Source organism: Myodes glareolus, chromosome 22, assembly GCF_982192425.1.
Source record: "Myodes glareolus chromosome 22, mMyoGla1.1, whole genome shotgun sequence".
Taxonomy (NCBI): Eukaryota; Metazoa; Chordata; class Mammalia; order Rodentia; family Cricetidae; genus Myodes; species Myodes glareolus.
Genome location: NC_142047.1, coordinates 55,241,180 through 55,257,667, shown reverse-complemented (window position 1 = coordinate 55,257,667; position 16,488 = coordinate 55,241,180). Strand labels below are relative to the sequence as shown.

At 49.0% G+C, this 16,488-nt stretch overlaps 1 protein-coding gene across 2 annotated transcripts in view; it reads right to left on the bottom strand.

The window, feature by feature from the left end:
• Positions 1 to 16,488, bottom strand: part of Disc1 (DISC1 scaffold protein) — a 199,491-nt gene that overhangs the window by 36,149 nt on the left and 146,854 nt on the right. For both annotated transcript variants that reach the window (XM_087900602.1, XM_087900603.1), the window contains one exon: positions 11,383 to 11,443. In XM_087900602.1, the coding sequence (XP_087756728.1) occupies positions 11,383 to 11,443 (61 nt within the window). The remainder of the gene's footprint in view (positions 1 to 11,382; positions 11,444 to 16,488) is intronic.

Here is a 16,488-nt window from a genome sequence, read left to right as displayed (position 1 = left end):
TCTCACAAACTCTTTTGCAATGCTGAAAGCCTAGGAGTTCTGTTCAGCCTCAAAGCCTTCTACCACAGTTGAGGCAAAGGCACCCCAGTGCCCACACCCTTCCGGTCTGTGAGGAAGGAAACCAACCCTCTCGGTGCAGCTTCCATCTATCACCTCTGGAAAATTATCTCCAAAATGCAAAGATGGTCAGGAGCTGAGTCTATTTACACAGAATTGTGGGATGCCCATTACACATGTACAGGAGAGAGCAGGTGCAGGGGGAGCCATCACCCCATGACCCAGCAGGTCTCAGCTGCACAAAAGGTCGGTGTGTCAGGGCATCGCTGAGGCAACAGGCTGAGATGAAATCTGGGACCTGCCGGAGCCCAGGGCAGACTCACAATTGTACCAAGGAATTGTGTGCAGACATCTCTATCTACCCAGGCACACAGTATCATAACGGCTGAAGTCTAAATTGAAGTCTAAAAATAGCACAATAAAACTCCTTCCTTCCCTCACTCCACAGAGAGCAAGTGGGCTGACATCCACAGCTGCAGGGCACGGCTGACTTCCGGAGTTCACACGGGCAGAACAGTTACACAACTGCCCCATCTTGCGAGCACATCGCCCATCCCAGAAAATGAGGAAGCAGAAGCAATTACCCGGTTGGTGGAAAGCGATCATGGATATTTGATTATAGTTATTAATGGGGAGAACAGGAGGCAGACTGCTGAGCGGAAGGCAAGCACTAAGTGAATGTGTATGAGATTCCTGGAGGGGGATTAATTTCTGTTTGCTTTTCATCTCTCAGCTACCATCTGAATGTGACATCAAGTCTAAGCGTGGCCTGTCACATCCTTATCAGTATTCAGTGCCACTGCACGCTGGTCACATTATCTCCGCTGGATGTACCAAACGACGGGTCTCTTGCTGTGGGGATCGTTTTCTTCCGATTCTAATGCGGGACTGATGGGGCTGGTGACTGGTTTCTCAGAGGTGGGAGACGTACCTCCAAGTGTCAGAGAGACATTCTTCAAGCAAATATTTATCCCTCTGTGTGTTTTCTGCTGGTGCTGAGCACACAATACTAATCTGGAGGGCACATGAACCATGATCAACCTCTCTGCCCTATCAGAGGATGCTGGGCTTCCTCTGCATCTCAGCCATGATATCTTAAGCTTCTTAGGCAAAGCCAGGTGTCCCACTGTCCTTTTGCCTGTGGTGGCATTGCAGCCTCTGTGCAAGGTTACGTAAACCATATCTAACGGCACAGAGCACAGCGCTGGACCCATGCTTTGTTCTGTTCTCCTCTCCAGCCAGAGACCGTGAAGGGTTTATCCAGCTCTTCTCAGGACTGTCTCTCCATGCTTTAGAGACAGTTCTGAAGTTTGTCTTTCTCTGGGTCTAGCAGACCGAAGGACCCCAGAGTCTCAGTTCGAACTGGAAAGATTCTTAATAGCCTTATTGCTGCAATCCATTACTTTCCCACGAAAAGCAGGCTGTTCTCACATTTGATTGTACGGTCCAGTGGGGAGGGAGGCTTCCACTGAAAAACAACCAAATCGACAGCAGCCAGGAGATCACCTGACAGTGCTAATAATGGCGAGGGGTCAGGGGGTCAAAAGCCAAGAAGCCAGCGGCATAAACACTGTAAGAAGTCAAGATATGTGGGACACTCCTTGAACCCCACCTGAAATTAACACCATCTTTCTTGGGATTAGACTATCTGGACATCGGTCCACTGGCTGTTATAAGAGAGTTCTTCCACAGACTAAAGGATCTTCAGGTTCCCAGGTTCTGCATAAATGTCCACCAGGTGTATCTACCCTGCAGCCTGAATGCTGTATGTGGCCAAGGGTAGCTGAGAATATTGTTTAACACATTGGAAATTTACTTAAAACACAAGAGGATTATAATATCATTTTTGGGCAGGGTCCTAGACAGTCAACTTTGTAGATGAAAATACTATGTCACAATGTCAAAAAGATTGGCCCCTCCTGGATGCTGACACCCTGGAAAACCAAAATGGGACCATGCTCTCTCTGAGATTGTTGACTTAAAACTTGACCAATCCCCACCCTTATCTAAAGGATCCATGGTAGTCATTTAGCGATGACAGAGTCAGGCAGACGCCAGGGGAGACCTGACAAGCAGGCGGAGGAGACACCCTCCAAAAACCGCATCTCTCCTTCACACTCCAGTGAGTCACACAAATGAGCACACCTGTGCCACCGCCAGCCTCTGGGGCCACTTCCATCCCGTAATGCCAGCACTGACAAACACCATCATCGGAACAAGAGCAGCTCCGCTGAGAGCAATGAATCAAGAAATACACAAAAGAGTCAATTAAGACAGGCTCGAGTTGTCTGGAGCAGCCTGCCGGCCTGCGCCAGTAGAAAGCAGCCGCTGTAAGCCCCGGAGGAGCCCACAGCACTGTTTACTGTCGAATTTATACAACGATAAAGGGAATAACTCGGACTGAAGGCTCCGTGTAGCTGCCACGTCTCTATAAGTCTCACCTTAGGCTTTGTCCAGGAAATAATGATATGATTTCTATTGAAGACTTAAAATTTTTAATCACATTTATTTATTTGTGTGTGTGTGTATGTGTGCATGTGTGTGCATGCGTGTACCCCCACACATGCTTGTGTATGCTACGATTTGCATGCAGTGGTTAAGAAAACAACTTGAAGAAATCGGTTTTCTCCTACCAAGTGGGTCCCGAGGGTCAAACTCAGGTCATCGGGCTTAATGGCTTCTACTGGAGCAAGTGCAGCTCACGGGGCCACAGCTCAGGGATTGGAGGACCATCTCGGTGGGTGACGCGCTTGCGGCACAAGAATGAGGACTTGAGGTCAGATCCCCAGCACCCCCAGAAAGGCAGGTACGCTGATACATGCCTATGACCTCATACACGAGGGCAGAGCTGAGTTTCATGATGAATGAGGCTGGGGAGCTCTCCTTTAGCACATTAGGAAACCACGTACAACTGTATGAGTTCCAGAAATGTCTATTTTGTGGCAGCAGCAACACCACCACCAGCAGCACCAGCAACACCAGCAGCACCAGCACCAGCAACACCAGCAGCACCAGCACCAGAATCACCAGCAACACCACCAGCAGCGGCACCAACACCAGCACCACCAGCACCACCAGCACCACCAGCACCAGCACCAGCACCAGCAGCACCACCAACAACACCACCAGCAGCACCAGCAACAGCAGCACCAGCACCAGCAGCACCAGCAACACCAGCAGCACCAGCACCAGCAACACCAGCAGCACCAGCACCAGCACCAGCAGCACCAGCAACACCACCACCAGCAGCACCAGCACCAGCAGCACCAGCACCAGCAGCACCAACACCAACACCAGAACCAGCGGCAGCAGCAGCAGAAGCAGAAGCAATGGAACTAGTTTCCACCTGAGCAGGCCATGGTGAGGGATCTAGAGCCCCATCCTGGTGTGATGTCATGCTGTAAGGATATGGAGCCTGGTATCTTTGACTCTGGGACTCATCCTTTGTCACCAGTGCTCTATCAGCAGCCGTGTGACACAGGCAGGCAGCAGGGGCAGGCAGGAGGAAGCGGGAGCAGACTGACTCACAGAACCCCAGGCTTGCGTGAGTTGCTGTGTCAACCCTGCGTCCACTGTGGCAGTGGCACAGGCTCACAGGCGACGTGCACAAGGGTCACTGACAGCCTTGGAAATGCCTGCCATCTAGAGCCAGAGGTCTCAACCTCTGGGCTGTGACCCCCATGGGGTCAGATAACCCTTTCACAAGGGTCACATATCAGATATCTACATTATGATTCAATACCGTAGCAAAATTATAGTTATGAAGTAGCAATGAAAATAATTTTATGGTTGGGGAAGTCACTACAACATGAAGAATTATGTTAAAGAGTTGCAGCATTAGGAAGGTGGAGAACACAGCTCTAGAGTGTCTGAGAGCCTCCCCCATCAGCAGGGATCTTAGCACCCATGTCAGAATCACAGGTTCACATCGCAATATCAAATCAAACTATCATGCAATCTCAATGCATCCTTGAGTCATCAGAAAGTCTTCTCAGGGCTGGAGAGATGGCTCAGCAGTTAAGAGCACTGGCTGCTCTTCCAGAGGACCCGGGTTCAATTTCTAGCACCCATATAGCAGCTCATAACTGTCTGTAACCCCAGCTCCAAGTGATTCGACACCCTCACACAGATAAATGTGCAGGCAAAACACCTGTGCACATAAAATAAAAATAAATAAATCATTAAAAATAAGAACATTCTTAAAAGGTCTCATTTAATTAAAGACAGGAGTCTCCGTCATTAATATATTGACTCGAGTTTAACGTCTCTTTAAGATTTCCCTGTTCCTGGCCAAACACATCAGAGAGACACAAGCTGAACTTTTGCCTTGAGTGTGCCAAATTCATCTGTGATTGGATACTCCCTGTTAATTAACAATGATCTTTCTTTGTTGTGTGTCTTTTCTTGAGACAGGGTCTCACTGTAGCCCAGGCTAGCCTCAAACTCATTACACACACTATGTAACTGAGGCGGAGTTTGAACCCCTAATCCTCCAGCCTTCACCTTCCAAGTGCTAGGACTGCAGGATGCACCACTGCACCCCCGTGTGTCCTGGAATGGGAAGGATGACATGGGCGATGGTGTTTGGAAGTGTCCGCTGCTCTTACCCGGCTCTGCCATCTTGAATCAGAGTGTCTATGCGGAACTGCACAAGACCTAGAGAGACCAGGCCATTTTCAGGCTCTCCGTAAAGTGCCCCCCTTCTTAGGGACGTCTAAGGACTACCGAGTGCTGTGGGAGACTGCTCATGCCTCTGCCCGAAAGCAGCCATGTTCCTGTACCACCTACGCATTCTCCTTTGTAAGCAAGTCCAATAAATTCACTGCTCCACCAAGCTGGACTTGGGTGGAGTTGTTTCCTTGTTCTGTCCCTGGGGCCCTATCTGGGGTGAATGAACATTTGTCCAACTGCCCCCAGGAAAAGCCATGCAACACCAGGCTATCTCTAAGATAGCCCATGTCCACCTATCTGTCACCAGTATCAAGGACAAAGAAAACGATGACAGTACTCAACCCCTCCTCACACAGATTCATTCAGTGCTCACACCACGTCACTCAGGGGTTCTCCTGGCATGATGCCCAGGGTTACTTCAGGTCTCTCTTTATCCACCCTCTTCTCTACGTACATTTCCACATCTCTGGGAACTATCAAAGGAGAGGTAGAAGAGGGAGCTGTCACAACCTCAGATGCTCTTGGAGGTCCACCAAGGGTCACTGTGCAGAGACGCAGAGCCCAGGAGACAAACAGCTGAGTCTTGCCTGCACTATGCAAGGTCAGGGCTCTGCATCTCAGACTCCACTGCCAGGTGAGGCTGGGAAGGCAGTGGGTCTCTAGGACCTCAGCCAGCCGATGGTACGTGTGGGGACCAGTGCAGGCTCTCGGTCTCCCTCAGAGTCACTGACAAGGACTCAATTATCACAAGTCTTTTCTTTCCACCCTCTGCAGGAGCTGTCGGCAGCGTCTGGCCAAAGGGTGGGCAGCAGAAAGAGCAAACGGCTTAGAAAATTGAGGTGCAGAACTTGCCACGACCTTGAGACTAACCAGGAAGATGGTGAGTCTCTCTTGCTTTTAGAAAATAAGGATTGATTTCCACGTGGAATTGTATGAATGTCTGTGTGTGTGTGTGTGTGTGTGTGTGTGTGTACCTGGAGAGGCCAAAGGACAACCACCTTATTTTCTAAGGCAGGGTCTCTCACTGACTTGGAACTTGAAAAGTAGTAGAGGCCAGTGAGCACCATAAACCCTCACGCCTCTACCTCCCCAGTGCTGGGATTAAAGTATGTGCTGGCGCATCTGGCTTCTTAAAAAGTGGGTTCTGGGCACTGAATTCAGGTCAGCGTGCTTATACATCAGCACTCTCCTGACTGAGCCGCCGCGTCATCTCTCAAAGTAGATATTTCCATTCCATCATTTCTGTGGTGTTACACGGCTACCGGGGAATAGCAACTTTCATTCATTCAGTCATCACTGTGGATGAGACACGTTCTTTATCTTCTTCTGTAATTGTCTCATTTTTACAATAGAAAAAGGAGGCTTGAAGAGATGTATTGTCTAGTGTACAGCCACTGCTCAGAAGTGAGCACGTTCAAATCTAGACAGTCTTGTTCCTGAACCCATACACCCCCTACCCCGCTCTCCACAGCAACCAGGACAGGTGGTCCATGGCTCCCTCACGAGTCCCTGCCTGGATGACATCTCCAGCCTGACCCTGGATTTGAGGGTGCATAATGCAGCCATCAGTTTCAAGGACGGAAGCGGACACAGTCTTGTGCGATCTGAGGCTAAGGGAGAGGCGGACAGGTGACAGGATGGACAGAGGAAGCAGAAGTCAGCCAGGGCCCACATGACAGAGGGTCAGCCATACCCTGCAGGAAAGATGAACTTTGACCAAGTTAGAAACCAAAAGAGCACCACCTCCTCCAGCCTGTACCCTATGCCTGCTCTGGTCCAGCAGAGTCATGGCTGAGCAGAGAGTTCCCGCTAGGGGTGGAGGAAGACACAGAACAGGAAAGAACCGAGGCTCCCTCTGTCTGAGGCTGTCAGGCATCCCCACACCTGCATTCCTCTCCTCTGTCAGGCTCCTGTCTGTGACAGGCTCCTGGGGCAGCCAGCTTTGTATTTCCCTGCTGCTGTGTTTACGTTCATTTCCACCATAGTACTAGGAAGAAAGGCAAGGTGGGTTCAAACGCATGCTTCCAGGTGCTGAGGAACTTGCATGGCTTGGAATAAAGAACCCATCTGAGGGACCTCAGAGGACTTCACACTGCTCCACCGAACTCCTGTTAGGTGGCAGGTAGTGGAATCTGCCAGAACCGTGCTGGGATGGATATGAGCTGCTTCCTGCATTCTCACCAGGAGGCACCAGGAAATGACCACCCAGAGTTCAAAATCCCACTGCCTTCTTTTCTTTTCCAAGACCAACTCCTGTTCTTCCTTCCTTGATGAGAAGACAAAGCAGACCAGAAATGGGGAGTTCCCTTGCCTAGAAAGTAAGCAACTCTTCCACAGGCCTCTCTCTTTTCAGCATATGTCCACTGCGCCAAATCATTTGAGCATGCCCTCTAGGATTTGCTTCATATGCGGTGTCCATGTACTGCTGGATATATGCGATATTAGTAGTTTTTAAATCTCAATCAGTAAAATGGAAACACGAGGCAGAAATTCTAGAACCTTCCAGAACCTTCTCCCTGCTCCTCTGGAAATAACTGCTTCAGTTACCGCCAGAGAACAGGCAACTGGCTTATGTCAGTGAGTGACAGATTCTGGGAGTCTTATGGGGTACAACTAGGCCTTTCTCTGAGTACCACGTGAGGCTCGGGACACTGTTGGCTACAGGCCCACAGCTCCCATTCGGCTGACTTCCAGCTCTGGGGGCTCTCAGCCTGAAGGCAGACTGTTGGTGGGAGCAAACTGAGAACATGTCCTGGAGCCCTGGTAGATACTCCATGGCTTTCTCAAGCCCTGATCACCTCTGATGAACTCTCGTGGGATTTGTTAGCTGAGTAACCTTCCCGGCTACCATTGCCTGTGAGGGCATTCATGTAGAAGTTTCCAGATAAATTAGTAGCTAAACATTAGGCTTTTAAGACTCAGATCTGCTCTAGAGAAAAGTTATAAAGTGCTTTATTTCAAAATAAATTTCAGATGAGACACCTGAGTTCTCGGGTGCTTCTACCACAAGCCAGAGGCACGCACAGGGGCTTCTGAGCACCTCACAGCCAGAGAAGAAGCCAGGGTCTTTGCCGCTTTGACTCTGAAAGTCTGAGTCACCCTCAAGTAAACACTTGAGAGATGAAGCAGCGTGCAAAGGCAGAAAAATAAACCAGCAGCCTCTAAAGTGCCCTGATGGTTGCAGCAAAGGCTTCAGATTCAGCTCCAGGCAAACAAAGCAGAGAGAGTGGAGACCGGCTAGAATGGTAAAGAATGTTCCCCAACCATGCATGCAATGGACTCCACGCACACGCATAGAGAAAGCCAGCGAGCACATCCTGGGGCAGGGGCAGATGAGACTTGGCTCTGACAACCAGAGGTACCAGTCTTTCACTGGACAATAAGGATTTCTCCTCTGCAGTGGTCACAACATAAGATATGAGGTTGTTATAACAAATGTACTTCATCTACAAAGGAAAAGAGAGGGGCAGAGGGGGAAGGGAGAAGAGAGAAAGGAGAGATGGAGAAAGGGAAAGAGAGAGAGAGAAACTTCTGTGTCGATCCCTGGGTACTACCCATCTTGTTTTGAGAGTGGGGGAAGGAGGAGAGGGAGAGGGGGGAGAGATAGATAGATAGATGGATGGATGGATGGATGGATGGATAGATGATAGATAGATAGATAGATAGATAGATAGATAGATAGATAGATAGATAGATAGATGTGGGGGGCATCTCTCACTGGCCTGGAACTCACCAGTTAGTCCAATATGGCTGGCCAGTGACTCCCAGGGACTCACTGTCTCCATCTCCCAAGTGCTGAAATTACAAGTACACATGGCCATAGCTAGTTCCTTTAATCAACCTGGAGTCTGGGGACCAAGCACACGTCCTCACGGTTTCAAAGCAAGCACTTCGCCAACTGAGCTATCTCTCTAGCCCCAGAGGGAAAACCTCTGAGCCAAGAAGAGTTGTAGTGAACACTTCTGATCTCAGCCCTCGGGAGGCTGCAGTGAGAGGACCTTGAGTCGAAGGCAAGCCTAGGCTACAGAAAGAGACGCCTCAGAAACCACAGGCGGAAGCAAGGATTCTTTAAATATTTCCTTTGACTCTGCGGAAAAGCTAACAGAGAATATGTGATAATTGAGAAGAGGGGAATTAAAGCAGAGCTTAGCCCTGAGGGGAAAAGAGCTAAACCAACACATCCCACATTGCTGTCACCTCTGAAACAGCCTCAAGGGGAACAGGAAGTGGGTAAGGCTCCTTGGAGTGGCTTTGTTCTGCTTTTTAATACACTGCTGTGACTCAGACTGGATGCCGAGGCAAACGGGTTTGGACATGGGATGCTCTGAATTTTAACCTTAACAGCCAGCTTCAGGGGCTGGGGAGGTGGCTCAGTGGTTAGAGCACTGGCTGTTCCTCCAGAGAAGCCAGGTTTAGTTCCCAGCACCCACAGGGCCGCTCACAACCATCTGTAACTCCAGTCCTAGGGAATACAGAGCTGTTTTCAGGCCTCTGTGGACATCAGACGCGTGTGATGCACAGACATGCGTGCGAACAAAACACCTGTACACAGAAAATAAAAATAAACAAAGCTTCAAGAGGTTACTCCTACTGATCCACTGATGTTTTGTTTTGTTTGGTTTTTTTGTTTGTTTGGTTGGTTGGTTTCTCTGTAGTTTTGAAGCTTGTCCTGGAACTAGCTCTTGTAGAGAGATCCGTTTGCCTCTGCCTCCTGAGTGCTGGGATTAAAGGCATGCGCCACCATTGCCTGGCTTGATCCATTGATTCTTAAACTACGTAACTGTAGGTTTAGCACATGGCAAGCAGCATGCTGGCCTTTAATGAGACTGAGGGTCCTTCTCAGGAGGTTGGCCTGCCAAAGTTGGACAGAATTCCCAGAGCAAACAATGGCTGTGGCTCTGGATATTTAAAAGATGGCAGGAGGTGGCAGGAGATGCCACGGAAAAACACTCCTGTGCTGAGTCCTGGGTGAGCATGAACCAGATCACACGGGGAATGGGCTGGGTGGGCCACCCTGGAGGCAGAAAGCAGCTGCCAGAGAAGAGGGGGTCTATATGTCATCCAGTGAGAAAGATGGTTCCACTGGCAAGGCGGACATAGATCTCTGGGACACCTCGGAGGCTGATGGGAAGTCAGCCTGAAGCCTGAACCCACACTAGGAAGCAGGTCGGGTGGCCACACATAGAAGGATGAGCCCTGAGTACAACTGTGCACAGATCAGCGCAGTGCAAGGAGCCAGCCTGGATGCCTCCCGCTGAGTTATATCCACCTATCCACAAAGACAGAGACCTTCTTCCCATCTGTAGCAAAAGACACTGAGAATGGGCTGGTGAGGTGGCTCAGCACTTGGCAACGATGCCAGGGACCCGAGTTCCTTTGTTACCTGGAGCCTACCAAGTATAAGACGAGAATTGACTCCTGCAAGTTACCATGTGTGCCGCAGCACATGCAAGCCAGCTCTTATACAGGAGGGGTGAATACACACAGGAAAGATAGCTAATCCTTCCCGAGGGTGGGGAGGTCGTAGGTGCAGAGCGTAGCTGGGGAGGTGTCTGTCTGTCTGTCAGTACTCATGTTCTAGGGCAACAGGGTGCTGTCCAAGAGTCTAAGATGACTGTAAGTCACACGCTCATGTGGCGTGCATGCCTGAAAAAGAGGGTAGCAGGAATAAGATGGAGAGATGTGTGTCAGAAAGCCCCTCCCAAGCACATGGCAGGGCAGGAAAGCCAGCCTCTGATCCAAGTCCCTGAGCTACCTGCATACGCTCCTGACAGCTGCCTTTGGTTGACTGGCTCTGCCACAGCTTTCTCCGGGTCTCAGGGTGGCAAGGTCAGTTGGCAGGTGGAAGGACTTGGCTTGCAACCTGAGGCTAATCCCATGCCCTCGGGATGAATGCCTGGCCCTGCACCCTGAAGAGAAAAGCCTCTGTACTGTCCCAGCAGACAAAGGTTTAAGGCCAATCTATTCCAGAGCCACTTAGCAATTTCCAAAATAGTAGCAAGATGTTTCCATAAAACCAAACTGGCTGCCAGGGAGGAAAAGCAGACTACATTGTCGAACTTGTTCCCTTAATTAGGACCAGATCCCGCTGGCTGGGGTTTATTTCCAGAAGTAGACATCCCCGAAAACCAGAAACAGCTTGACGTGCTGTGGCGTCGCTAATGCTTCTCCGATCTGAATTCCTAATTGGGTTTAAAAAAAAAAAAAAGCAACCAGGAATTTTCACGCTGGTTTTGATTCGGGATTCAAAACAGAACCTACAATGTACATTCCTACATTGTTCTGGGCATAAACTGGTTCCTAGTCCTTAAGCCCCCTTTCAGAGGCTAACACAGAAAGGAAAAGCAAACCACAGCATGAATCCTAAACTCAGTATCCCAAAGAGGCTTTTCTCATTTGAAGATGTGAAAATGGCCCTGTGTTCTCGCCAAGATGCATTTAAACATTCTAATCTATTTGCTTTGTCAAGGGAGAGCCTGGGCTAGGAGATGTTGGCACAGCACCTGCTCCTCCCCCCTGGGGATGCAGAGGGCGTTTTCCTGCTTTTCTTTGTTAACTTGCTGTAGAGATTGACCGACCCGGTCCCTTGCCTTACTGCATCCCAATAAAGCCAGCAGATGCCCCTGGAGTCTGCAAGGCGGAACACCTCCTCACCTGCGCAGCCGACCCTCCAGCACTTCCATGCGCTTCACAGCCGCTGCCTTCACACTTGCTTCTGAAAGACAAAACCCAACGTGAGAGTGAGTGCAGCTGCAGCCCAAACGGAGGGGAACCATTTAAAAGCTGAAAACAAAGGATTGTGGTCAGGGCTCTAATAAGAACAACACGCTGCCTTTGGAAAGCCCTCAGGTTCATCCACGTGGCTGCCTGGAGCCTCGCACTCCAAGTATGCAGAGGCTCCGATTGTCTCTGCAGCTGGAGTCAGACACAGGCCCTGTCATTGGGCCACCCCAATATTCTTACAGGTAGCTCCCTGTCAGCCTGTCGATGTGTGTGATAACACCTTCCTTCCAAAACAGACAGTTCTAAAACTGCTACGAACTCGTGTTTATAAATAATCTGGGCTGTCAAACTAATATTCTGTTAGATAAATTAGATGCTACACGCTAGATTCCCCATTATGGTCTAGATGTGAAATGTCCTCCAAAGGACACTGTGTCCGAAGGGTTGGTCTCCAGCTATCTGAAGTGGGTCACCAGGGGCCAGCTCTGAAGGTAGTATCTGCTTCTGGTTCCACGCTGAGCCTTCTTCTTCCCGATCCGCCAAGGTGTGAGAATCTGCCCTCTGCCCCCTCATGCTCACACTGTACTGAGTGTGCTTAAACAGAAATACGTCGCCAAGGACGGGCCTTGAAGTTACTACCTGCTTTTTCTTCAGTCTAACAAAGAAGACTGTGGACACGCCCCCCCGCCTCACCTTCCCTGCCTGCGCCACCATGATGGCTGCAGACACAGCCACCCTACTTGCTGTACCCGGTCCACCATGATGGAATTTTCTCTCTGAAATCATGAGCCCAAAGAAGCTTGCCTGGGAGGAGGTGGCTCTGGGTGAAGCAAGAATGAGTGTGATCAAAATACATTGTAAGAAATTCCTGAAAGGATTAATAAAACAATTATATAAAACCATGTAAAACTCCCCCCTCCCTGAAGTTCCTTCTGCCAGCAGGAAAGTGACTCCTCGGCTCCGCTAGGCTTCTGTAGCTGGTAGCCCGAAGACTCCCCTTGAATGTTCAACGTCTCATGCTGTCCAGCTTGCCTGGAGGCTGACATCTGGGTGGAACACCATTGTTATAAGAGTTTGTGAGCCCTGAGCACCCGGCACCCCACCAAACCAGGCTGTCTATGAGTGCCACACAGTACACACACTGAGTCGATTCACAACCTTCGAGATGTGCCAGCCCATGGGCATGGAGTTTAGACTTTCAGCTTCCAAAGTAACACAACCTCCAACACGCTGACCGAGAAGAGGACGCCCCCCTTCTCACCCCCTCCTCCTCCCTGAGTCTCCATCTGGATTCTACTGGAGAGGAGCCTCTGGAGAGCTGGTGATCCCCAGAACGAGGCAAGGTGCTCAGGAGATGCCAAAGGAAACAATGGGACCCCAGGCTCTTACTAGGGGAGAGGCGTGAGACAGCGTTCCCTGCTTGTCAACTGAAGCCAATATTCAGATGGCACTACTATTAGAACGAATTTCAGATAATTAGTTCAATGAATCCAAATTAAGTGGAGATCGATTGATAATTGAATACGGTAAATTTGTGCAAGCTACGAGCATTGGTCAGTGTTACAGGTGTTTAACCCATTTCATGCAAGGCATTGTACTTAGTATTATCTATGTGTGTGTATGTGTGCATATGTGCATGTGTATGTATGTGTATGACTTGTATGCATGCATGTATGTGTTCTGTGTATGTGTGTGTGCCTGTGCACATGTGTCTGTGTCTGTGTGTACACATGCATGTGTGTGCCTGTGTTTGTGTATGTGTGTGTGTGCACGTGCATGTAGAGGCCAGAGGTAGACATCAGGTAAGTCCCTCAGTCTCTCTACATCTCACTGTATGAGACATGGTCTTTCACCGAGTCTGGGGCTCAATGACCTGGCTGGCCAGGCGCAGGCCAGCCTCAGGGATCACACCTTCTCAGCTGGGATGACAAGATGCACCACCACAGCAGGCTTTTAAATGGGTGCTGGGAATTGAACTCTGGTCTTCATGCTTTCCCAGCAGGCACTTACCAACTGAGCCATCTCTGCAGCTCCCTATACTTGGTGCTATTTAACTATAAAAAGAACCTAGCACCAAGGGACCCAGCGGGGCCAATACGAAAAATGACTTTTGTGCAGCCAACAAACCAACAATGAAAGAATAGTTAATCTTTTTTTAACTAATTTTTTAAATTTATTTTACATACCAGCCACAGTTTACTTTATTTACACACAAACACACAGGATCTCACTATGTAGAAGCCTGGCTGTCCTGGAACTTGCTCTATAGATGATGCTGGCCTCAAATTCACAGAGATCTTACTGCTTCTGCCTCCTCAGTGCTAGGATTAAAGACATGTGTCACGATGCCCAGCTATTATAATATTTTTAAAATTGTATTTGTTTTAATTTTATGTGTATGTTTGACTGCATATATATGCATATATATATATATATATATATATACCACGTGCATGCTAGCACATTTTTAAAAACTGAAAAATCTTTCATTTGGATGCAAACACTTCACACACACACACACACACACACACACACAATAACAGAAGTGACATTTGGCCTATTTTTGCGAAAGAAGTTAACAGATTTCAATAATCAACACTCAGACCAAAATTTACCTTCCATTTAGTAAGAATTTTCAGAAGGAAGATGAGAAAAAAAAGGGAAAACTGGAATCCTGACAACTTTCAGATATCCAAGGCTCTAGCCACCCTCCAGCTTTGTTTGGAAAATGAAGCCATGTACAAAAATGAAGTGTGAACCCACCAGTTCCAAAGCCCCAGGGACACCAGAAGATGAGGGAGGCAATCTTGCAGTCATTCTGTCTTGGCAGATGAAACGGAACACGACTGTGCTGGGCCTTGAAAGCTGGGGCTGGGGCAACCCTTCCCACAGAGCTGCTGGTCAGGCAGCTCGCTGCACACTCAACGGTAGGTCAGCACTGCCCTGAGCCATCTCCCAAGCCTCAAGTTTTAAATATCCATTTTCATCTTGGCTCACCCTTCCGGGATAACCGTGTCATGTGTGTGGTGGCACAGGTGTTCTACTGCCTCTTCACGCCTATTTAGCCCAGACTCAATGTGGCCATGGTATATGTCCCAGATGGACACGGCTCTTGAGAGAAAACGCTAAAGCTGTAAGTATATTGCCCTTCCAAGGTTGCTAAATATTCCTTATAGAATTTTAAGCCAGAAGCAAATGAATATATCACCAAATAGTCAATGAACATTGCAAGGGCTTGTTCAGTTCAAGGCTGCTAATTATCCTTTCTTTTCCTCTAATGGGAAGATTTGCAGAGAGAAAAGAAAACTAATGGATGCGGGTTCCGGAGAATGAAGATGTATTAACAGAAACAGCTTCTCTTTGCAGTTCCAGAAAACACAGCTGCCATACAAGATCCTGTGTCGGGACCATGGGCACTAGATCACCCTGGGCTCAAGAAAGTTGGGCTGCTCAGAACTGGTCCAAGTGCAGAGTCTGAGTGCTCAGCTGTAGATGAGTCATCAACACCAGACTCCCATCATGACAGCCTCAGGGAGCTCCATAGGAGAGAGGGTAGAAAGAACGTAAGACGGGGAGGGGAGCCATGAGATGCTGTGTTAACAAGGAGCACCAGGCTGCTTGTTCATTCCGGCTGCCCTGCTAGCTTACACCTGAAATAACCACACAGAAACTGTATTAATTAAAACACTGCTTGGCCATTAGCTCTAACTACTTATTGGCTAATTCTTACATATTAGTTTAACCCATCTCCATCAATCTGTGTATTGCCACGTGGCAGTGGCTTACTGGAGATTCTAACTGGTATCCATCTCAGGCAGAGGATCCTTGGCTTCTCTGACTCTGCTTTCTTCCTCCCAGCATTCAGTTCTGTCTTCCCCTCCTACCCAAGTTCTGCCCTTTTGAAAGGCCAAGGCAGTTTCTTTATTCATTAACCAATGAAAGTAACACACAAACAGAAGGACCTCCCACACCAATGCTGGCTTCTGGATGTGGTGTGGCTCACGCATACATTCTCTTGCAACTGCTATTGTTACCTGCCCGAGACACAGACAAGATCAAACCAGAAAAAACTCCAGTATGAACACCCGTATTGGAGGAGCTACTGGCAAGTTGAAGGCTGTTGAGAGAGGAGAGAAAGGAGAGCCACTCCCCTATTCAATGTGCACATGGGTGGTGCTAAGTGGGAGAGAGGACTGGGGCACCAAAGGGAGCTAAAGGAGTGCAAGGGTGGATGGCTACGATCCATATACATTGTATAAATTTATGGAATGTTCACAGAATAATAATAAAAAACATTGTTACAAAAGAAAAGAAAGCAAAGCAAGCTGATGACAGGAACCGTCACATGGTGACCAGGAAGGCAGGAGGAGCCTCAGAGAGTTGCTCCAGGTAGCAGTCCTTCTGGGTTCCTCAGGGAGCGAGGCGAGGCCTCAGGCCTAGTTAGTGGGGGATGGTTAAGAGAAATTTGGAGGAACCGAGCTGAATGAGAGGTCTTAGAGGGGTTTCCTGGTGCACAGTAGGCGTGGCTGATTTAGAACAGCCATGGCACGTACAGTGAGACTTACATCCTTGATGTGGGCACTGTCTGCTCATTTCACCTTCCCGGCAATTTCCGAGTCATTTTCCCTAAGCTTGCACTGTGATTATTTGGTGGAGCACATGATCCCATGTGCAAGGATGATAGGGTCATTAGAGGACATGGTATGTCTAGCAGGACAGGTTCTGTGTCCCCACTGTTGCTGTCACAGTCAAACATGGAAGTCGATGTGAGACCAGATCCACTTTTGCAGATCTCTCCAGGCCAAGCGAGTGAAACACTCACTACACATGCGCTCACACCATAAGTGGTGCGAAGACCAGCTGTGTGACCTCACGCCGCAGTGACATTAAGACCGGCTGTGTGAAAACGCTCTCAGAGCAGAGCGGGGCAGTGCCACTCTGGCACCTTCCTTGCCAGGAAGGAAGAACAGGCAACAGTCACAGCCCAGCTTCCAGTCTCCTCTGTGGGATGACAGAAGGCTGAGTTCCGATGCGCCA